The 22,146-nt window shown below is 45.4% G+C and overlaps 1 protein-coding gene across 2 annotated transcripts in view; it reads left to right on the plus strand.

The window, feature by feature from the left end:
- RNF216 (ring finger protein 216) overlaps nucleotides 1-22,146 on the plus strand; it is a 103,859-nt gene that overhangs the window by 15,117 nt on the left and 66,596 nt on the right. The window contains exons 4-13 of one of the 2 annotated variants that reach the window (XM_054571572.1): nucleotides 1,553-2,416; nucleotides 3,379-3,455; nucleotides 5,821-5,923; nucleotides 7,228-7,392; nucleotides 12,845-12,959; nucleotides 13,567-13,706; nucleotides 14,969-15,019; nucleotides 16,081-16,218; nucleotides 17,614-17,762; nucleotides 18,264-18,342. In XM_054571572.1, the coding sequence (XP_054427547.1) occupies nucleotides 1,553-2,416; nucleotides 3,379-3,455; nucleotides 5,821-5,923; nucleotides 7,228-7,392; nucleotides 12,845-12,959; nucleotides 13,567-13,706; nucleotides 14,969-15,019; nucleotides 16,081-16,218; nucleotides 17,614-17,762; nucleotides 18,264-18,342 (1,881 nt within the window). The remainder of the gene's footprint in view (nucleotides 1-1,552; nucleotides 2,417-3,378; nucleotides 3,456-5,820; nucleotides 5,924-7,227; nucleotides 7,393-12,844; nucleotides 12,960-13,566; nucleotides 13,707-14,968; nucleotides 15,020-16,080; nucleotides 16,219-17,613; nucleotides 17,763-18,263; nucleotides 18,343-22,146) is intronic. The other variant, XM_054571498.1, reaches the window with a different exon arrangement.

Consider the following 22,146-nt stretch of genomic DNA (forward strand, 5'->3'; position numbering starts at 1 on the left):
TGAGTGACCTAATGTTCATTTATTGGAATCAGAAGCCCACTTTTGTGTTCTTCACCTCTGTGCTTTCTGAATCACTATGTTCCAGGAACTCTCAATTACGTGGTTGGGTTTCGTTTAGTGGTTCTATTTAAAGAGACTTTTCAATTTAATAGGTGAATTGACCCTCATAGTTGTTATATTTTAGTTCCCTTATAGTATTTAATGTGCTTCATTTTGTATTGCTTTTAAAAATAATTTTTCACTGTGTTCCTTGCATCTTTGAGGTTTTGTTTTTATTTATATTCGAAGCATGAGTTCTTGTTAATTTGAAAGATTTTTATCCATAGTTTTATTCTTTTTAGTTCTTCCAGTAGTTACTTCTATACGTTGAAATGTTGTCCTTACATTCACCATTTGATTGATGAGGTTTAAGTGTGTAATCTGACCCCAGCTTCTCTACTTCCCTTCCTGCCTTTTGATGGTTATTTTATTTCCACAAATAATGACTTAAAAACATTTATTAAAGAGATAATTATTGTATTACTTCTTTGTGCCCTTGATTTTATATTTTGTCGTCATTTCATCTGTGTAGTGCTGATTTTCTAGTATATGTTACTCATGTACCACTCCGTTTTTAAATAGTTAGGCATCTATCTATAGTTTCTGGGTTGGTTGTTATTGTTACTCAAATTTGAATACGAGAGAGAGAGAACACACACACACATGTGCTTTTAGAAATGGTTATGTCTGTGTTTTGAGAGAGAGAGAGAGAGTGTACACACATACATGTGCTTTTAGAAATGGTTATGTCTGTGTTTTGAGTTTAAGTATGGAATCATTCTGCATATTGTTTTGCAACTTTTCTTCATTAATAACACTTCTTTGGTGAGCTTCCCATTTCAGTACATATAAGCTACCCCTCTTTAGGGGAGGGGAGTTGGAGAGTATTCTGTACAGCAGGTAGTTTACCTAAGTGTTCTTAGGGACAAACTTTAGAATGTCTCCAGTGCTCTTCATGCTACAGACATAGTGGCAGTAAATTTCCTTGTATATGCCCCTGTTAGACACAGAAAGGAGCTAAATAGGAAAAAAGCAAGATTGATAGAGCATACGGATATACATTTTTTATTTTAATAAATAATGCCAAATTGCTCTTCTACTTACAGCAGCAGTTTCATATTACCTAAAATTTTCTAGTCTATGGAGAGAAAAAAAAAATCTTGTTTTAATTTGCATTTTGCTGTTTATTAATGAGGTTTACATTTTTTATGTTTATGGAACATTTTTGTTTACTGTTGTCATTTTTTTCATTATTTTCTCTACATTTTAATGGTCTCAGGTGAGATTATAATTCAAATTATAATTCAGACTTTATGAATGGCTACTTTCATTCTTAAAATGAATATAGTATGATCAAATTTCAGTGCTACAATAAGTGTGAAGAATAGGTTTTTGTAGATGAGGGTGATTTTGTTTCTTTCCTGTCTTATCTCAGAAGCTGCATGTAAGTACGTAAGGAGGCATAGACATAGGAAAGAAATTGAATTATTATTAAAATTTTATTTTTTCTTAGACAACTAAACCTCAGACAACACGACCCAATCTCATCAAACCAGCTGCCCAGTGGCAAGATCTCAAAAGTTTGGGAGAAGAAAGGCCTAAAAAGTCTAGAGCAGCTTTTGAATCAAATAAGAACAACTATTTTTCAGTGTGTAACAGCTCATTGTTTGATTCTGGGACGCAGGGCGATTCTGAGGATGACTACGGGGAATTTCTGAGTCTTGGGCCTCCTGGAGTTTCTGGATTCATTCAGCCAAGTGGCCAAACAGAAAGAGAACCCAAGGCTGGACCCAGTCGTAACCAAGCGGCCAGAGATATTGTCAACCCCGGATCAGGGCCAAAAGTCTTCATCTGGAGAAAAAGTGGCCTTATTCCAGATAGTGACCCTTTGGACACTCAGAACCAGTCATCTGAGTCATCTGAAGATTCAGAGTCAGACCTGTTATCAAACCTCGAAGAATCAACCGCTATCCTCGACGATCAGGCCATCGAAGAAGACTGCTGGTTAGACCACCCTTACTTCCAGCCTCTGAACCAGCAGCCCCGTGAGGTGACAAATCAGGTGGTTCCTCAGGAGCGGCCGCCGGGGTCAGAGCTGGGCCCGCTGTTCTTCCAGCATGAGGCCCTAGGGCTGGCTTTTCCAAGGCCCGCCTTCCCAAGACCAGGGCCCCAGCAGGATGGGATTCCAGGCCGCTCCTCTCCTCAGCCTGCCCATCCTCTGGGAGAGCTGGAAGACCAACAGTTAGCAATAGACGGTGACGAGCCAGGCCCAGCCTTTCCGCTCCAAGGGTCTCAGGAGCCCAATTTGGAAAACCTTTGGCAGCAAGAAGCTACTGAGGTAGATCAAGAAGCCGTTGCACTATTAGTGAAAGAAACAGTAAGTTTCCTTTTATTAAACAAACAATTACAGACGCTAGGTGTACTGAGTTTTGTTTTTTTATTTTCTTGCAAAAGTGTTGTGTGTGTGCACTTTGTTTTCCTAAGGGGTATACAGCTGCATTTACAGAGTGAAAGAGAAACTCTGGAAACTTGAAAGTTAAATCAGGATTTCTTAATCTATTTTTAATGCCCCAGCAAGCCCTCTGGGGTTCCAGCTGTCGATTGTGGATAACCTGCTGCTGACACATGAGCAGTTCCCCAGGTTTTAAAGTGGCATTGGGCCAACTCCCAAGTGAAACCCTTAAAGCAGGTTTGCCAAATGACCTAGAACTGCACTGTCCAAGGTGGGAGCCTCCTGTGGCTCTTGAGGTTTAAATGTTTTAATAAAATTTATGGTTTTGTTTCCAGCAACAGCGGTCACATTTTAAGTGCTCGATAGCCACTTGGGGCTGAGCTGCTGCCATATCAGAAAGCACAGAGCAGGGCATTTCCGTCGCTGTACAGTTTTGTCGGATAGCGCGTATCTAGAAGGTAGTGCAGGGCTCTTTGTCCTGGCTCTGCGGCCCTTTGCCTCGGAACAGCCTCTTCACCCTTCCTCCCCGGCTTTTTCACAGGGCCCACTAGGTCGTGTGCTGCTTGGGGGTAAGCACTGGATGGGGCTTTATTCATGTTGGGACTCCCTTTGCCTGGGCAGAAATGTTCAACGTTTTTTAAAAGAATCAAGGATGTACAAATGAGGGCAGAGGACCAGGTGATCTCTAGAGACCTTTCTACATTCCATACTCCGTGTAGACAGATAAATCTGGGGACCTCATGTGGGGTTTTAAGCCAGTCACAAACATGCTTTGTAGCACTTTTCTAGTTTGTAGTCATTCATATACTTTTTGACATCTGGGTTTTATTGCAATTTGAAACCATTCTAGTGTATGAAATATAAATAATGTTTTTATTCTTCTCTAGGAAATAAGATTTCCAGATGTAGCAACTGGATATATTGAGGAAATAATTCATTTGAAGAATTACTATGATTTGAATGTGTAAGTATACCACCATGCCTTTTGTAAATTTTTTATTGTAGTAAAATAACACAAAACATAAAAATTTATAATTTAACCATTTTCAAGGGTATAGCTGCATTACACAGCCGTCACCACCATCCATCTCCAGAACTTTCTCATCCTCCCGAATTGAAACTCGGTCCCCATGGAAGCTGAACCCTGTGTTCCCCGCGCCCCCGCCCCGGCCCCGGCGCGCACCCTCCTCCTCTGTGACTGACTGCGCCGGGGGCCTTGTGGGGGCGGGCTGCGCAGTGTCTGTCCTTCTGCGCTGGCCTTGTCTCCCTCGGCAGTGTGCCTTTTCTAATGATCCTGTTAGAAGAGCTCTGATTTTAGTCAGATACAGATTTGGTTTGTTTGGTTTTTCAGTCTCATGGAATCCTGCGTGTTTGGTTAATTCTGAGCATTGATACTGCCTGTGTTTTGGTCAAGATGTTAAGAGGTTTTCTTTCCTGTATTTGTACAGAAAGTGCCAGCACCCAGGGCACCTGATTAATCGAAGTATCTGCATTCAAAATGAAAACTAAGTCTCTCTCCTTTTAGTCTTTTCCCCCTCCTTTTAGTCTGTAGGATGAAACACTTGTAAATTTGGAAAGAACAGTAGAATATTGAAATTAATGAATTTTCAACTAATTAGTACAGATTGTTTTAATTAAACCAAACAGGCGGTGTACTTCCAACACCCTAGTAGACCATTTTCCACGCACACCGCTCGGAAACCCCTGACTTCATTCATGGGTGGGCAGTCCTAGCAGAGTCTGTTCGTTGGGGGAAAGATTTTTATCTGCCCCCCAAATTCTGGCATCTGGGAGTGTTTTGGTCTGTGGGAGCCACACTTCCCAACAGGCAGGTTGGAATGGAGGAGCTGTCCCACCTCTGGTTTGTTAGACGTGCAGTTACGTGTGTGAAAAGGATTCTTTGGGATTCTAGGCCTGTGCCCGGGGACAGTGCACTCTTCAGGGTGGCTAGTTCTCAAGTCGACCTTCAGAGGTCTCCGTAACCTACACCGCTCATCGCTTTGCGCTGGAGCAAAGAATTATTATCGGTGAGGCTGACTTAAACGTGTCTCCCCTGGGCTGCAGTTCTGATACGGGGCCTTCCCCTCGCTGGGCCTCTCATGTTGTAGCGGACAGGGCTGGCGATAGGGAAGAGGAAAGCTCAGAGAGGAGAGGCATTTGGGGCTCCCGGAAGTGATGGCGAAGAAGCAGCTGTCGAGGTGTGGACTGCCCTGCAGCGGGCTGAGGAGGGGGAGGCTGTGCAATCAGGCCGGTGCTGAGGGTCCTCAGGGGGTCGCAGAGGAAGTGTGCCTCCCATTTTTTGGTCCCCAAGCACTAGGGTGAGGAGAAGAGCTGGAGGTGGGCAGTTTTCCTCTCTTCCTGCTGTGCCTGTCGTACTGTTAGAGGCCCCACTATGGGCACTGGCCAGGAAGGACCTGTGGGAAAGGGAGTCAAGTGAGAACCGCGGGGGGGCACCTCCAACCAGGAGGAGTCAGCCTAAGAACTGCAGGGGCCGGGAAGGCAGGAAGGGGCCGGCGCGGCCTCACTTGCCCTGCGGGAGGGTGGGGGGGAGCTACCCGTGCTGAAGTGACCGGGCTGCACCACCCAGCTGGCCTTGAACTCTGGATTCCTCCCAGGAGCGCACTTGGTTGCCTGATTTGGTTGTTACAGGCCGAAGAGCCCTGTGAGGAAACGTTTGTTAAATCGGGTGGGGATGCGTCTGTGTGTGTTACCTTACTCTCTGGATCCTCACTGGCACAGTATTTGGTAGCGGTGGTAGAGAGACAAGGCTTTGGGTTTGGTGGGAAGAGCAAACACGATCTGTTCTTTCAGCCTCACAGGCTGGTAAACAAACTTGAGTGTCACTCAAATTGCTCGTAGAGGTTGACTTAACCACAGGGTTACAGAAGTATTAATGATTAACAGGAGGGCTTTCATATTCCTTTTACTTATTCTCCTAGCAAATGAATTTAATTGTAGGGGTGTAAATACATACTTCTTCCCACCCCTTATTTGTTATATGGTTTTTTGACAAATAGATACTTTTCATCTAACTTCTCCAGTTCTCTACAGTTAACCAGTAGGAATCTCAGTGACTTCACTACATTGACACCCAGCTAATAGAAAAACTTCAGAGGGCTTTGCTTTTTAAACTATGAAGCAAAAATAGAAATTCAGAGTAATTGTCTTCAGTCTTATTTTTACTGTTGTTGTGATCTACAAACATTTTAATTCCTCAGTAGGTCACTCCTAATGTGTAATTAGGGACTTCATTTCTCACACATTGCTTTGAATCAATGGGCAGGTGTGGGATTTGGGAGCCGTATGAGTCATGTCATTTATTTTTGCAGAATTTGTAATTTCCTTCTGGAAAATCCAGATTATCCGAAGAGGGAAGACCGAGTGATCACCAACCCCAGTAGCAGCCTGCTTGCCAGCCAGGACGAGGCGGAGGTGGGTGAGGGCTCCTGTTTTGCAGCCTTTACCTGAAAATGCTCTGCTTTTTCCCTATGTGCTTTATGGGAAGAAAGTGCTTTGTCAGGTCACATTTTTAAAGACTATCCAGGAAGAACGGGTTTCAGAATACATTTATATTTTAGTGAGATTTCCCAATCAGCCACTTTGAACACTGTATTTAACTTCTTTAATTGTAACTCTCTCTTCCCCTTCTCATAAACAAGTAAATCCTCCATATCTTCAATCACACAAAAGTAGGTTCCCAAAATGAAACAAGAATTGGTCAGGATTCTTTTGTCATCTCGGTGTTTTTTAACATTGAAAATTGAAAACATGAAAAATTTTAAACACATAGTCATGTTAAGAGATTTTTACACTGATCACCTATACACCCAGCAGCAGTGCTGTTAAAAGTTAACATTCTGCTGTGTCTACTTTGTCCCATGTCTGTCCCTCTGTCCATCAGCACATCTGTCTTGTATTTTATTTCATTATAACACATTTAAAAGTAAATTACTCCCTGGCTAGGTGGTTAAAATGAATGTCATCCGGTACACCAAAAGGTTGTAGGTTCAAACCCTGGCTGGGTTGTGCGTATGGGAAGCAACCAGTCGGTGTTTCTCTCTCTCTCGCTCTCCACACCTTGCTCTCCTCTCAAATCAATTAAAAAATATATCCTCAGGTGAGGGTTTTAAAAAGTAAAGTAAATTAAAAAAAACAAAACAAAAGCATCAATGCACTGCCCAAATATACTTCACCCTGCAGATCAATTGCCTAGAGTTCTGTATGTCTTTACAGTTTTGCTGTAAGATTTATATAAAGTGCATACACCTGTGTAATCAAATCCTATATCAATATATAAACAGTTTGATTTTTTAAATTTTAATCATTGTCTTCATTTGTGGTCCAAACGAGCACTTAGTGGAAGTGGTGAAGGAAAATATAGTTTAGAACTGCTTCAGTGGGGTCCGTTGCCCCAGCCTTCTACTTCCCACAAATTCTTTTGACTTTTCTCTTTTACATATTTTGTAGCAGGAAAAACTTAATTTTTAAAAACATTTTGTAGAAAGAAGATGGCTACAAGATTGGGTTCAAATCCCCTGCTGTATTTTTTTAGCAGCTCTAAGTAGTAAAACTAGTCTCCAGACTCAGACAGCCGCTTAACATCTCTGAATCACGATTTTGTCATCTTCCCTGAGGCTGGGAGCCTGTTCCCGTGTAGCTGTGAGGCGGGCTGTCCTGTTCTTGAGTGAGCAGCCCTTCGGTCCCGCCTCTGATGCTTTGCCTCTCTCTCGTTTCAGTTGCCGGAGATAGACTTTTTTGACTATTCTCAGTTGGCTCCTCTTGACCAGCCCTGCTTCATCCAGGCCGCCGACCTCCTGATGGCCGACTTCAGAATGCTCAGCAGCCAGGACATCAAGTGGGCCCTGCACGAGCTCAAAGGGCACTATGCAATCACCCGAAAGGTGTGCGCTCTGTCTCCTGGTGGGGTTGCGCCTTCCGGCTACTTCCCCCTGTGATAGCAGAAGGAAGGGTTCAGCTTATGTAAATTGGGGTGGTTTATGATGGCGAAGGGCTAAGGAGTTGGTCAGGGTGAAGATAAATAGGCAAAGGTATTTGCTGACCGGGAAGAACTGAATGAAGAGAAGTGATGTATTAGAAGCAGGGAAGTTCTGGCTTGACCATGAAGACGCGGAGAGTAATGCGTTGTTACATGGTTTTTTGACAAACAGATACTTTTCATCTAAATTCTCCAGTTCTCTACAGTTAACCAGTAGGGATCTCAGTGACTTCACTACATTGACACCCAGCTAATAGAAAAACTTCAGAGGGCTTTGCTTTTTAAACTATGAAGCAAAAATAGAAATTCAGAGTAATTGTCTTCAGTCTTATTTTTACTGTTGTTGTGATCTACAAACATTTTAATTCCTCAGTAGGTCACTCCTAATGTGTAATTAGGGACTTCATTTTTCCCGAGCCGCTCCTCCCTTCTGTGCTTCTGGCTTATCCCAGGTGGCTCCGGGATCGGACGCACAAGGCAGGGCTGCCCAGCAGGCGGTGGTTGGCCTCAGAAGGGAGCGGACAGCTGCCGAAAGCTCCCACTATTTAATCTCCAGGGCCCTAAATAAGATCCCACTTGAGGGCCTCTGTTCCAGACAAGTGCAGGCCACTGGTGGGCAGCGGAGATGTGCCTCATTAGTGAAGTCCATGGCACAGCACCTGCTTCGTGGTGGTCAGACAGGACAGATGAGAGCACCAGCAGCTCTTTGGCTTGTTCCTCCTCCTCTCCTCTGCTGCCATGAAATCCGTGTCTTCTGCTGAAGTTCTGGTGATTCTCAGCAAACTGTGCTTTTTGCAAGAGGACAAACATGCGGAGTTATTTAAATGGTTAAAGCACCCACCATGTCTTAACCTGAAAGAAGGTGAACCGCAGGTTGACTGTGACCTCAGGCTGAGTCCAGGATCCTCCCATCTTTAAGTTGCCAAGAAGACCCAGGCAACTCTCGACAAACTCCTGATTGTAGGTTAATTTTAGATAGAATTACTCCGAAGGGAATACAGAGTTAGTGCTTTCTATTTCTGAATCTCATTCCCCAAGTTACCTGGAAAGGAGATGCCTGTACTGTCATTGAAAGGTGAATGAGCTTCTCCCCAAAATAAAAACTGCAAGGAAGCCAGCCCCTTACCTGGAGGCTCTGCTGCTGCAGTGGCATCTTCTGCGTTCTGAGCTCCCAGGGCGCCCGGGGCCAGAGTGAAAGGGCCGCAGCAGGAGGCAGCTTCTGGGGCCTCAGGGTGGCTGGTCCTCATTAGTGACGGCCCCACCAAAGGTTTGGTCATCCTGCGACCCCCTTGTTATTTGGGTGGGAGGTTGTAGAATTTTGTGGTTCAGTTTCCCTCATTTATACCTTTCTTGCCCCTTTCCTTATCTTTCTGACCCTTTACGTTTTTTATGGCATCTGCTTGTTTTGGTGGGTATTTTGAAAGTTTACAGGCTATTTGAATGAAAGTGAGGTGTTTAAAGTGTTTGGCAGAAGCGGAAATCCGGTGTGCTCAATTACAGCTTAGAACTCCCCCTGCGATGTGCAGAGGGTGCGGGAGAGTCCTGCCCTGTGGGAAGTGACCTCACGCGGGCAGAGGTGCAGCAGGCGCGTCCAGAGGCGCGGTGTAATTATAGCAATAGCACGTCTTCCTGTGCCTGCTGCTCCTCAAACGTGATGACAGCTTCGGGGAAGCATGTTCGCTGTGAAGGCAGTCACGTTTCCCTGGATTTTTTTTTCACTTTCTGTTATAAACATCAAGCACCGATACAAGAGATTGTATTATAATAAGCCCTCGTTTACCCATCACTCAGCTTCGGTAATTATCAGCTACTTCCCAGTCTTGCTTTATCTCTACCCGCTTCCTCCCTTCCAGGCTGTTTTGAAGCAGATTCCAAGAATCATTTCATTTTCTGCTTTGTTTTTTTTTTTTTTTTTTAAGATTTTATTTATGTATTTATGGGGGGAGGAGGGAGAGGAAAAAAACATCAATTTGTGATTGCCTCTTGTGTGCCCCCCACTAGGGACCTGGCCCGCAACCCAGGCATGTGCCCTGACTGGGAATTGAACCAGCGGCCCTTTGGTTCTCAGGCCAGCACTCAATCCACTGAGCCACACCAGCCAGGGCCATTTTCTTTCCATTTATAACTGTCTTGGTGTTTATGTTTAAAAGATGGAGTTGTTGTTTTTTTTTTTGAAAACCATAATCAAAATACCATTATTACATTAAAAATTATTAGGTAGCCAGTCAGTGTTCATATTTCTCCGAATGTGTCAAAACAGCTTGTTTGGTGCTATTGGGTTCCAAGTGAAATCTGTTTATTTTAGTTCATTGATATGTTACTTTAATTCTTTTAATTTATAAGTTTTTGCTCTTCCCTCCTCCAGGCTTGAGTCTCTTTATTCCTCAGCTTTTATGCCATCAAGCGCCCATTCTAGTATTTTTAGTTTATACCTTAAAGAAATTTTGGCCATTGCACAGATATCCTAAAAATCTTAGTAGACTGTGTCCCTGACTCTCAGATCTAAGACCACAAGTGGGTGTTTGATTTGCGAATGGGAGCTGGAGGGACTAATGCTAGTCAGGAGCAAAAGGAAGGCTATGCTTCCCCGTCTGTGTTCCCCTGCTCCCCCGTAGGCTTGAGGAGTGCTCTGCTGGTAGCTCCCGGCCACCCCTGAGGACACTGGCATCATAGAACACAAATGAGCTGCCTTCCAAGGAGCTTTCAGTCTGTTTGAGATTAAAAAGAAAGATAGAAACGGTGATAGTGCAAAAGAGAGGTAGGTACGTGAAAGCACTAGGACAGAAGTGAAGAAGGTGGTGTTTGAACAGAGTTTGAACAGGGTCTCAAAGAATAGAGGTTTCCAGTAGAGTAATGTTGCAAAGGCTACAAGGCAAGAAAAAGTAACCGTGGCGCCTTCGGCATGTGTATGTGTGAAGTATGACTAGCAGGTCTCAAAAGGAAAGGATTCGGACAACCTAATTTTATCTGGTGTGTGTAACTCAACCTTCAGTCACTATTAATATTAAGATAAGTGATGATCATTAATATAACTTTTAAAAGTGAGATTCTGGAGGCTCCTTTAATTTGTAGACAACATTTTGTATGAGATACAGTTTCTGGACAAGTGTCAGTTTGTGTTTATGTATATGGATTTTTTGCTGCTAAACAGAAACATCATTTAAGTGGGACAAAGGTAGTGGCCTCAGTTTACTTCCAGCGAGGAGCCTCTGCGCCTGCGGGGTGGTCGCAGGCCTGGTGGGCTGCCAGCTGTGAGCTCGGAGCTCACCCTCCAGTTCAGTTAGTTGCTGACCAGGAAGGGATGTCTGCCTTATTTATAAAATGCAGATTCTAATACCTGTCCCGCATCCTTTCCTGAGTTTTCTTCACAAATAGCCCTTTAGGTAAAACTTGTTAGAACTTAGCACTCTTACAGCTGAGTACAAACATGTGACTGTAAGATTAGTGTCTAAGGGTTCGTAGGGAGCCCCTGGGGTAGTGGGACTTCCAGAAGCAGAAACAAAGCCAGGAAGGAGGTACTGCAGCCGTGGAGGATGTTGATGGAGGTAGAAAGGTAGCGAGATGAATGTTGCCTTTGGGCAGTGAATCTGGGAGCGCACGGGGATGTCAGAGAGGGGAACTTTAGATCTGAGCTGGCCCGAGTTCAAGTCCTAATTTTAATGAAGGTTTGACTGGGGGCAGGTTCATTCATTCTCCTCTCTAAGCCCTACTTCCCTCTGCTGTGAAATAAGGAACACTTCCCTCAGGATCCTTGTGAGAATTAAAGCAGTAAGAAGGTGCATGGTAGCGCTAAGCTCCCAGGAGGCACATGTAGCCACTGGTAATTCCCTTCTGATTCCCAAACCTAGGAGCTTGAAAAGGAAGGGGTAGGAGGTGGGTTAAGATGAAAAGAGATCCTTCCCTCTTCCGTAGCTAAAGTACTTTTTCTCTTGTTGTCCTTCTGCCATGGAATACACGGCTGTCTCTAAGGTAAAGGGGTAAGAATAAGGTTTATTAACAGCATCCCTATACCCCTTACACAGCCCTGTTAAAACCGCGCGAGCAGCTGAGGGTGTGCCCTGGGCTGTGGTGTGGAGGCCCAGAGTCTGGTGGAGGAGGTGCTGTGAAGCAGCATCACACTAAGAAGTCTGTACTTAACAGCTGTGAGAAGCATTTTGAAAGAAGACTGCAAGGTGCTTGGAGAGTGTGGGAATCGAAGGTGGGCTAAGAGGCTCCGGAAGGGCCTCCCTGAGCAAGTGACGTTGAGTCACAAACCTAAGTGTAACAGAAGTAGGGGCTCAGTAAGGACGCACAGAAGATGGTGATTATTTTTCCTGGGATGAGGAAAACTACTCCGAAAGCTACTCTGGAGAGAAAGGGTCGTGAATCCAAGCTGGGAAACACTGAATGGCCAGCAAGTAAAAATAACTTGCTGTGCGGTTGGATGGACACAAAAGGTGGGGAGCAGGCGCTGGGGATGGGATTTTGAGAATTATTGGCACAGGGAGGGTAACCTCCCCAGCCTGGATGAGTTGCCTTGACAGAGGCTGCCTAGGGGACTTCCACATGTGAGGACCAAGGAGAGGAGGCTGGCGGAGGAAGAGCAGGCAAGGAGGAAGCGGAAGCTGTGAGAGGAACTGTCAGTGTCATGGATACGCTGAAAGGTCAAGTGGGACGGAAGCCAGGCGTTAGGTAGTACATTAGCAAGTGGAGAGGCGGGTTCACGCCAGATTAGAAGTTGGAGAGCTCACGGGAAGTGAGGTGTTGAAACACGGACAGTCCGTGCCTTTGATAAGTTTGCCTCTGAAGAGGAGGAAGGAAGAGGGGAAGGAGGCCAGGAGAGGGAGGGTTTTCTTTTTTAAGGTGACCAAGACTTTAGCACATTTAAGTGCCTATTGGAAATATCTAAAAACGGGAGGAGCGAAAGGTATGAAAGAAAGGGGGTTATTGCTCCCCTCAGAGCTTGGTGCTCCAGGACAGAGGGGAAAGCCACCGAGGGGCGGTGGCGGGGGACCGATGGACAGGGAGTGCTGAGCAGAGAGATGCCACGTAGGACGCACCTGTAAGTGCAGCTTGCTAGCCACTTGTTAAGTGATTTAACTTGTACTTATTCAAGGGCAGTTTGAACTGTTTCTATTTTTTTACGTTGCCCTTTAATGTGTTAACAAGCATTTTGGTTCTGCCATTGTAGCAGTTGATGAAAGTCTAAAAACAAAGATAATGAAATGCTACCTGTTCGTTTTGCCACTGCCTGTTTCTGTAAACCATGCAGGGGAGCCAGCTAAAACTTGAGTCCAAATGCGGTTTGGGATTGCCTGTGTTTGACGTATTCTTGAGTCCCATCTACAGTGGTAACCTTTCCCTTTCTCAATTTTTAGGCCTTTTCTGATGCCATTAAAAAATGGCAGGAGCTATCTCCAGAAACCAGTGGAAAAAGAAAAAAGAGGAAAGAAATGAATCAGTATTCTTACATAGATTTCAAGTTTGAACAAGGTAATGGCAAACTGTGTGTGAAGCTGCCATGCAGAACTGTCCCCTTCCCGCACACTCGGGAGGGACACTGCAGTGTGGCTGCTTAGGGAATGTCCTCAAGACCAGTCCGGGCAGTGACCCTGATGTGGACTGCTTGGAAGCATATCAGCGCTTTTAAATAAAAAGTGGCTACAGTTGCCGTCTTCCTTCTTTCTACTTAGGAGCCACCATGACAGGAAAATTCGGTGCGACATTCCATTCTGTGCACTCAACTGAATTACAGACATATGTTCAGTAGGCCAGTTTACACCAGCCCCAAACTATAGACCCACCTGCTCTCTGTATTAGAGTGGGTAATAAACCGCTATAGTCACGCAGCACAACACTGCCCGGGTAAGAGGCACACTCTGATTGGAGTATAACACGGAAAAGAACATGAAAGGCAAAAAGCGCACATAGGTTGGGCACCAGGGTGGAGCCCCACGTCCCCAGCTGGCGGAGCAGGCGGCGGAGGGGCCGGGTGTGCTGCGGGAGAGGAGGCGGGGCCCAGGCCCCAGAGGGCCGAACGGCTGGCCTGGGCCCCTAGCAAACAGTTACTGGCATGATTTTGCATTGCAATGTCTTCTAGGTGACATAAAAATAGAAAAGAGGATGTTCTTTCTGGAAAATAAGCGGCGGCACTGTAGGTCCTATGAGCGGCGTGCCCTCCTTCCCGCTGTGCAGCAGGAGCAGGAGTTCTACGAGCAGAAAGTCAAGGAGATGGCAGAGGTGGGGCGGCGCGTGGCGCGGTGTGGGCCCGCTGCGAGGGCCCAGCGTTAAAGGTTCTTCGAAGATTGGCGTTTTCTTTTGTGTGACTAATGTGAATGAACTCAGTTTTTAAAAGGAAAAGAAAACCGGGTTTTGTAGTGATATTAAAGTTCACGGTTTCATAAGTCAGATTTATAGTAGAGAATTTTATTTGGAGCTCAGCACCCGGTTCTGTTTGACTTCCCTCAGCCTCTAATGGTGGAGAAAAACCAGAGGTAGACCACTGCGCTCTTTAGTTCTTCCAAATGTACCATCAACTGCCAAACAGGGTATATGCATTGGTTACTTAATATGTGTCTTCTAGACCAGTGGCTCTGAAAGTATGACCTATGGACCTCTGGTTTCCCCCCTAGACCCTTTTAGGGGTCCTGCAAGGTCAAATCTTGTAATAATGATAACACATTTACCTTTTCACTGTGTAAAATTTACATAGAACAGAAGCAATGGTGCCTTATCATGAGTCAATCCAGTGGCACTGAATTGTACCAGAAATCATTATTTTCTTCACCACCATGCACTCACATTTTTTCAAAATGGCAGTGCCACACAATATAGCAGTAGACAGGCGGACTGATAACTCTGTGGCAGGTGGACCAAGATGACTTCTCCAAAATCCCGATTTCTGAAACATCTCTGTGAGAGAGAAACATCAACTGGTTGCCCCCCACCCCCACCCCGCACTCCCTGACAGTGCTGAACCCGCAACCCAGGCATGTGCCCCAACCAGGAACTGAACCGATAACCTTTGCTTTGTGGGATGACGCCCAGCCATCTGAGCCTCACTACTCAGAGCTCCAAAATTCCAACTTCTGCTTGAGATCTAGAGTTTTATCACTGGCCACAAATAATTATTCAGTTTTGAGGAAATGTCTGCCAAGCACCAAATGTTTTATCAGTCGTTTTTTTCACGTAAAAGCAGCATTCTTTTTCTAAAGAAGAGGTGCCTGATTCAGCAGCTTGCAGCCCTCAGGCACCTGGGCTTCTCCCTTGTGTCGACCGTCATAGGTGCAGCGGGGCTGCTGGCTGCTTTTTTCCTGGTTTGTCAGAGTGTGGAGAAGGTGTTTTTGAGGGTCAAAATTTGATAAAATTTAAGCTGCTAAACCATGTAACTGAAGAGATGACTATTAATAATAGTTTTATTTCGTCTGTGGAAAAAAATTCTAAATGGTTTGTGGCATCTTTATTAAATTTGTACCTACACGTGTGGTTTTTTTGTTCTTCAGCATGAAGACTTTTTGCTTGCTCTGCAGATGAACGAAGAACAGTATCAAAAGGTATTTTGAAAACTCACCTAATTCATTTATTCTGGTATTTTTCATGGGCTGTTTTCTCTTATCACATTACCTCAGGATTTTGATGGCACATTGGTTCCTAGATAAGCTCCTGTTATTCTGCTGAGTTTGTAGCCACATCACAGTCGCTTGAAACGTTATTGTCACTCTTCATACCAGACTGGATGAGAAGTGAAGGGAAGATGATGATAGACGTGTTCCTGCTAAGGAACACTGCCGTAGTCCATTGAATGAACTCTTACAGGGAAACTTAGACCTCGCCCATCATGTAGGGTTAGAAGGCAGAGGCCAGAAAACCCAGGGCCGGGGTCTGGCGCACGCGCTGTTCCTCCAGAAGCAGCCTTTCCTGACACAGTGGGAATGTACTCGGGATTCTGGCTGTAGTGAGTCAGTGGTTGCTTAAGATAAAGCTTGGGTTGGGGCATGATCCTCTCACACCACTCTCTTGCAACAAGAGAAAATCCAGCTTTTGAGAGAACATTTTTCATGCCGCTTGTCCTAGACTCTTAAAATCCTGTTAGCAGTAGAATCGGATTTGCAGGCATATAGTTCTCCTGGCACCATGGAATTCATGACTATGATAAAGCTAGCAGAGGATGACGACAAAAAATATCCCCCAAAAGTGAAAATCTCACTTTCTTTAACTATATGTTCATATTTGTTACCAGCATCTCAGTCTACATTTATACAGCAGAAAGCAACTCTTTTTTTTTTTTTTTTTTAATTTTTAGAGGGGAAGGAAGGGAGGGAGAGAGGGAGAGAACCATCACTGTGTGGTTGCCTCTTGCGTGCCCCCTACCGGGGACCTGGCCTGCAACACAGGCATGTTCCCTGGCTGGGAATCGATCCAGCAACCCTTTGATTTGCAGGTGGGCACTCAGTCCACTCAGCCACACCACTCAGGGCAGAAAGCAGCTTATTGTTTTATGGCTTCTAGGGGTAGCCCTTTACCTCAGGGTACAAGTAGGGGAGGGGAATGTGAAACATGCTGCCCGCCCCCCTTACATGTGGGGAATTTCACGTGTGTTTGTGGCGACCTGCAGGATGGCCAGCTGATTGAGTGCCGCTGCTGCTATGGGGAGTTTCCGTTCGAGGAGCTGACACAATGTGCGGATGCTCACTTGTTCTGCAAGGAGTGTCTCATCAGATATGCCCAGGAGGCCGTCTTTGGATCTGGAAAGGTAAGCCCCGAGGACCTCGCCCCCAGGTGGGAAGCATTCAGAGTCTGAGGCGACCACGTTTATAGACAAGTGTAAAATGCCTTTTCTGGAGTGAGGTGGAACTCTGCTAAGACACAGGAATGTGCGATTCCTCGACAGTGCCCGATCTGTGTGACGATGTTGGTTCCAAGCACAGCAGATCTCTTCAGGGAGTGGTGCCCTGGAGTGGTGTCCTTCCCTGCCCCCAGCCTTCCCAGCCGCAGGAGCGCCTGCTTCTTCCCTCATAAGGAAAGGTTCATAAGGAAAATGTAGACTCAACTCAGAAAGAGAGAATCTTGCAGCCTGTTTGAATGTGTGGGAGTGTAATTTAGTGTTTTTTAACCAATTTTTTTAACGATTTTACAGATGTATTAAAATAACTTTTATACGTGATCATAATTCTCCTTTCAAAGTCAGTTTCTCTTGATAACAGCATAACAATATGGAAAGGAGTTTTGCTTTGTCTTAACGAACAGTTAAAAACCAAAATTGCTTTTCTTAAATGCCCACCAATAATCAAATCACTGAATGTCATTATTCTGAAGTTAGTTGTAGTTTAGTCAAGAACGGAGTAACAGTTCCGAGTAGATGGGTTGTGACTGGCAGAATAATGCCACGGCCTCCCCGACCCGCACCCCACGGGCGTCTACCTCCTCACCCCCACAGCCTGTGCCTGTACTACCTGAAATGGCAAGGGGGATTAAAGTTGCTTTTCATGTCACCTTAACCTAGGGACATTGTCCTGGATTATCTAGGCGAACCCAGTCCTCAAAGACAGGGGTCCTCAAAATGGAGCAGCAGGAGAGGTCGGAGAGCTGTGGCATGAGGGGTCCACCTGCTGCCAGTGCCTTGAAGGTGAAGTCCAGAGCCCTCTGGCCCAGCTGCTCGGAGCCTCCTGGAAGAGTTCTAGGCGCCTGGCTCCATCAGAGGGCAGAACTGGAGGCTTTTCACACAGCCGTCTGGTGGTAGTTCACAGTCCTGGCAGCTCCCTCCCCTCCTGTCACTCACCCCTGCCTCCCAGGATGTCTGGGCCCTGCTTCCCAGGGCTGTGGAGGGAACCAGCTCCGAGGATCCTTCTCAGAGGCGGGGGGCGCCCCCCGCCAATCTGCTGAGCCTTTTACACTCCTTCGCCTGCCTTCCATCCTCATGTGCTGTGGTTTGGGCTGATGGAGGTCCGCTGGGGGTATCAAAGATGGACTTCGTGTTTTTGTTTCATAGAGAAGAGAGGACAGCGAGATCTTTATTATCTCAGAGCCTATGTACTTAACCACGATTTATTTGCTTTAGATGCATTTAACCACTGAGGCTTTCCATTTTTCCGAAACCTCGATTGAGTTTTCTTTTTTTCCTTTTCACGCCCTGACCTGGTTGTTCTAGTCAGAGCTCAGCTGCATGGAAGGCAGCTGCACGTGTTCGTTCCCTACCAGTGAGCTGGAGAAGGTGCTTCCCCAGACCATCCTGTACAAGTACTACGAGCGGAAAGCTGAGGAGGAAGTCGCCGCAGCCTATGCTGATGAGCTTGTCAGGTGAGTCCTCGGAGTCGGAGAGTGTCATCTGTCAACTCAGTCTCCACGAGGGAGGCTGCCTGAGCCCTTGGACCAGGTGGCGAGAATTCTGTGACAAAACTGTAGCTTCCTGATTTTCTGGCATTTCTTACTGGGCGTAAAAGACTTGATCGTGGGAAAAGTCTGCAGGTCACATTTTTGCCTACATTCCTTGGCATCTCTTAATCGTCTGGCTTATCAGTAAAAACATTGTACATTGGGTTGGAGGACAGGTGACATGTGCGAGGAGTTCTCAGAAAGGTGTGCTTATTGCATGGTTTGCACTGAAACGGGACCCAGACAGCACCTGTGTTTCCTGGAAAGAGCCCACACAAAGGAGAACCTCAGTCCATGTTTTAATGAAAAGGACAAAAAGCAGATGTGGCCATCCAGCTGAGAACTCCATCACAGCACGAACGTCACATGGAACCACATCGAGCTTTCCTGTCCTGAGTAATGTGCCTTCTGCTCTTCTGACTGTAGGTGCCCCTCCTGTAGCTTCCCCGCTCTGTTGGACAGTGATGTGAAGAGGTTCAGCTGTCCCAATCCTCGCTGCCGAAAGGTAGGGAGGCGAACTTTTTTTATGTGTGTATTTAAATCATGGTATCACGAGCTACCATAATGGCCTAGCCATCTACTGGTTCGTTATCTGCGTGCTGACTCCCAAGAAGGGTTTGAGTGCTCCCCCTTCATGAAAGCAAATGAAGATGAGTACTTTGCGATGGTGGTTGACATGGTTACAGAGACAGGCCACTTGTGGGATTGCTGTCACAAAACTCTGTCTCTCTGTTATGCACTCTTCCCATAGGTCAGAGACTGTCACGTGAGATGTGATGAGTTTTGTGTTTCTTCCACAATGCCGGCATTATTCTTGGCTTCTCTTTTTATCACCCTGTTGTGCTCAAATAGTTTCCCACCCTGCCATTTTCAAAGTCCGGCCTAACCTCACCACTGTGATTAAGGGACTAAGCATTATGGTGACATCTCTGTCACATCTGGTATATTATTCACTTAACTGTTCTCATAAGAAATGAATATGTCCAGTGAGACCGAAGCTATCCAGTCGCCTCGTTATTGAAAATCTTTCTTCTCTTTAACTAGATGACTATTCTGTAAACCAAGAATGTCTTAAGTTGTTAGCTATTTATAAGCCACTTAGAGTTTTTAATAAATATCAGCATCCACTTAGACAACTGTCTTCTAAGCCATTTTTCTAAACTACAATAGCATGATTGGAATTGAAAACTATATCTCTGCCCCTGCCTTGAAATGAAAGTAGATATTGGGCCCTGGCTAGTCTGATTCAGTTGGCTGAATACCGGCCTGCGAACCAGGAGGTCACTGGTTTGATTCCCAGTCAGGGCACGTGCCTGGGTTGCGGTCCGGGTTCTTCGTTGGGGTGCCCAAGAGGCAACCGACCAGTTGATGTTTCTTTCTCCCTCCCTTCCCCTCTCTCTAAGAATAAATAAATAAAATCTTTTTTTAAAAAAGTAGATATTGGAAAAGGGAGAAACTAAACTGATGGACTAATAAAACTTTTTTGTTTCCAACATTAACATTTCCGTGTAAAATCTGGATGTATTCTTATAACTGACGTATTCATTTGATAATTTGTCCCCACCTCAGCCTGTTGCAATTCTCCCAAGAGTCTGGCATCTTGGAGCTCAGCATGTGGAGTGACGGACCGTCCTAAGATACAGAGAGCAGGGAAGCAGTAGCCAAGGGAAGGAAGGATGGGAGTGAAGTAGAAGTGAAGATGTTGGAATGTTTTGGGTCCAAGGAGCTATAGCATTCTGGACACCGACTGCACTGGGAGTGTGTGTGAAGGGGAAGGTTCGTGAGCTGGATGGGGCCAGGGTCATGTGGCCTTGACGCCATTCTGAGGCAGAGGGATGAGGGAGGGTTAAATACCAGGGAGACCTGTTTGGCTGTTGAGTAGTACAGGTGAGAAATGCATATCAGGACCACCGCATCTAGAGATTCCATGAACTGCTAAGGTAGCGCTGGGAACCGTATTTTCTGCTATGACTCCAAGTTAGACTCTATAATGAAAGTGCTCATATATGATTTGGAAGGCCAAAGAGAAGGGCAGGCCGCTACTCTCCAAAGCCCATTGTAAGCAGCCCTGAGGGCACACCGTGCATCTGGAACAGCACCTGCAAGTGTCGAGAACATCCAACCTGGGATGCCTGTGTAAGCCTGCCAGAGGTTCCTCAGATCCTGGGCAGCAACACCAGATAGTCTGCTTCCTCTCTGTGGGAGAAATATACATTCTTTGTTGAACTTGGAGGTGACCATGTAGCTTCTTCTGGCTAATGAAATGTGAGTGTGGGTGAAATAGGTCACTTGCATAAAACGTGATAAAAACAGATACTTCAGAGTAATGTCAGCAAGATAGTAGAATGGGCAGCCTCAGGCCCTTCTTCCCCCTAAGTAACCCTGATTCATCAATAAACGGACCAGTTCCCTTTGTGAGAAATCTAGAAACCAGTTTAGAGGCTCTTGCACTCCAAACAGTGGAAAGCCAGCTGCAGTGAAGCCTCTAGGAAAATTTTAGAACTCACACCAGAGCCCTTCTACCAGCTCAATTGGGAGGAAACTCCTGACCCCTGGCTTCTCTCAAGTGAGGGAATGAGAAGAGTGGAATATACATCTAACTCGCCGACTTCTCAGAGGGCTTCCCAGGGCGCTTCTGTCTTTCCCGACTAAGCCCTGACAGGAAAGGGCACCAGCTTGGGCACTGAGAACAAGGGCAGTGGTTTGAACTGGCGTATACTCACTTAGCATTGCCTCCCCTCTCTGCTTAGTGAGGGAGAAAACTCCCGAATTCTGGTTTCTCCCTAAGGAGGGAAAGTGTTGGAATGCATGTCCAACCTTCTAGCTGTTGGAGGACTGTGCAAGGGCCTGGTTTCTGTCTTACCTGGCTCCAAGCCCTGGCAGGCCCCCGAGAACAAAGAGCTGGGCATCTCGCAGCGGCTCCGGAGAACCTGCACTATTGCAGATAGACACCAGAGGGAGCAAGAGATTACAAACTGCTGAAAAAAGAAACTAGCAAAAACCTCTGCTTGGGAATTTACACACATAAAGTCCCAAGGAGGTTCATCCATGCCAAAGGTTTTAGAGGCTCCCCAAATCTAAGCTGGGCTGACTGATGAGATTTTTTCCTGTACAAAGCCTGTCTGTAAAGTCTAGGAGAGGTAACTTTTTTCAAATGTGTGGATTCCAACACAAAGTAACCAGGCACAAGAAGAAATGTGGTCCAACAACAGCAAAAAAACACACAAAATAAATCTTTAGAAACTTACCCTGAAGAAATGGAGATACGTGAATTATCTAACAAATTTCAAAACCATCGTGAAGATGCTCAGTGAACTCAGGAAAATGGTGCATGGAAGTTATGAAGAGGGTAATGAGAATGTGAAAATATCAACAAAGAGAAAATATTTTTATTTGTTTGTTTGTTTTTATCCTCAGCCAGGGCCATCCTTATTGATTTTAGAGGGGAAGGTAAGGCGAGAGAGGGAGAGAAACACTCATGTGAGAAACATCAGTTGGTTACCTCTCACATGCATCCTGACTTGGGACTAAACCTTCAACCTAGGTATGTGCCCTGACTAGGAATTGAACCTTGTGATCTTTCCGGTCACGGGACAATGCTCCAACCAACTGAGCTACACCAGCCAGGGCAAGAAAATATTTTAAAAGAACCAAATAAAATTTGGACCTGAAGAATACAATAAATGATTGAAAATTTTACTAGAGGTGTTTAACAGCTGACTTAAGCCTAAGAAAGAATCAGCAAACTCAAAGACAGGTCATTTGAAATAATCTACTCAGAGAGGCAAAAAGAAAAAATGAAGAGTAAGGAAAGCTTAAGGGATATATGGAGCATCATCAGGCAAACCAATGTGTGCATTTTGAATATCCCAGAAGGAGAGGGGAGAGAGAAAGAGGCAGAAAGCATATTTGAAAAAACAATGACCAGACTTCCAAAATCTGGGGAAGGAAGTGGACATCCAGATTCAAGAAGCCAGATACACCTCAATTGGGATGGACTGAGGCATTTTATAATCAAATTGTCAAAAGTTAGAGACAGAGAATTTTAAAACAGCAAGAGAAAAGCAACTTGTTATATACATTGGAGTTCCCATAAGATTCCCAGTGAATTTTTCAGCAGAAACCTTGCAGGACAGAAGAGAGTACTGCTATATTCAAAGTGCTGAAAGAATAAAAGAAAAAATTGCCAATCAAGAATACTGTATCCAGCATAAGTTTTCTTCATCCACAGATAAACAAAAGCTGAGGGAGTTTATCACCGCTAGACCTGCCTTACAAGAAATGCTAAAGGGACTCCAAGTTGAAATAA

This window comes from Pteronotus mesoamericanus, unplaced genomic scaffold (genome assembly GCF_021234165.1).
Source record: "Pteronotus mesoamericanus isolate MK-2021 breed Mesoamerican mustached bat unplaced genomic scaffold, CSHL_Meso_final contig_1, whole genome shotgun sequence".
In the NCBI taxonomy this organism is placed as follows: Eukaryota; Metazoa; Chordata; class Mammalia; order Chiroptera; family Mormoopidae; genus Pteronotus; species Pteronotus mesoamericanus.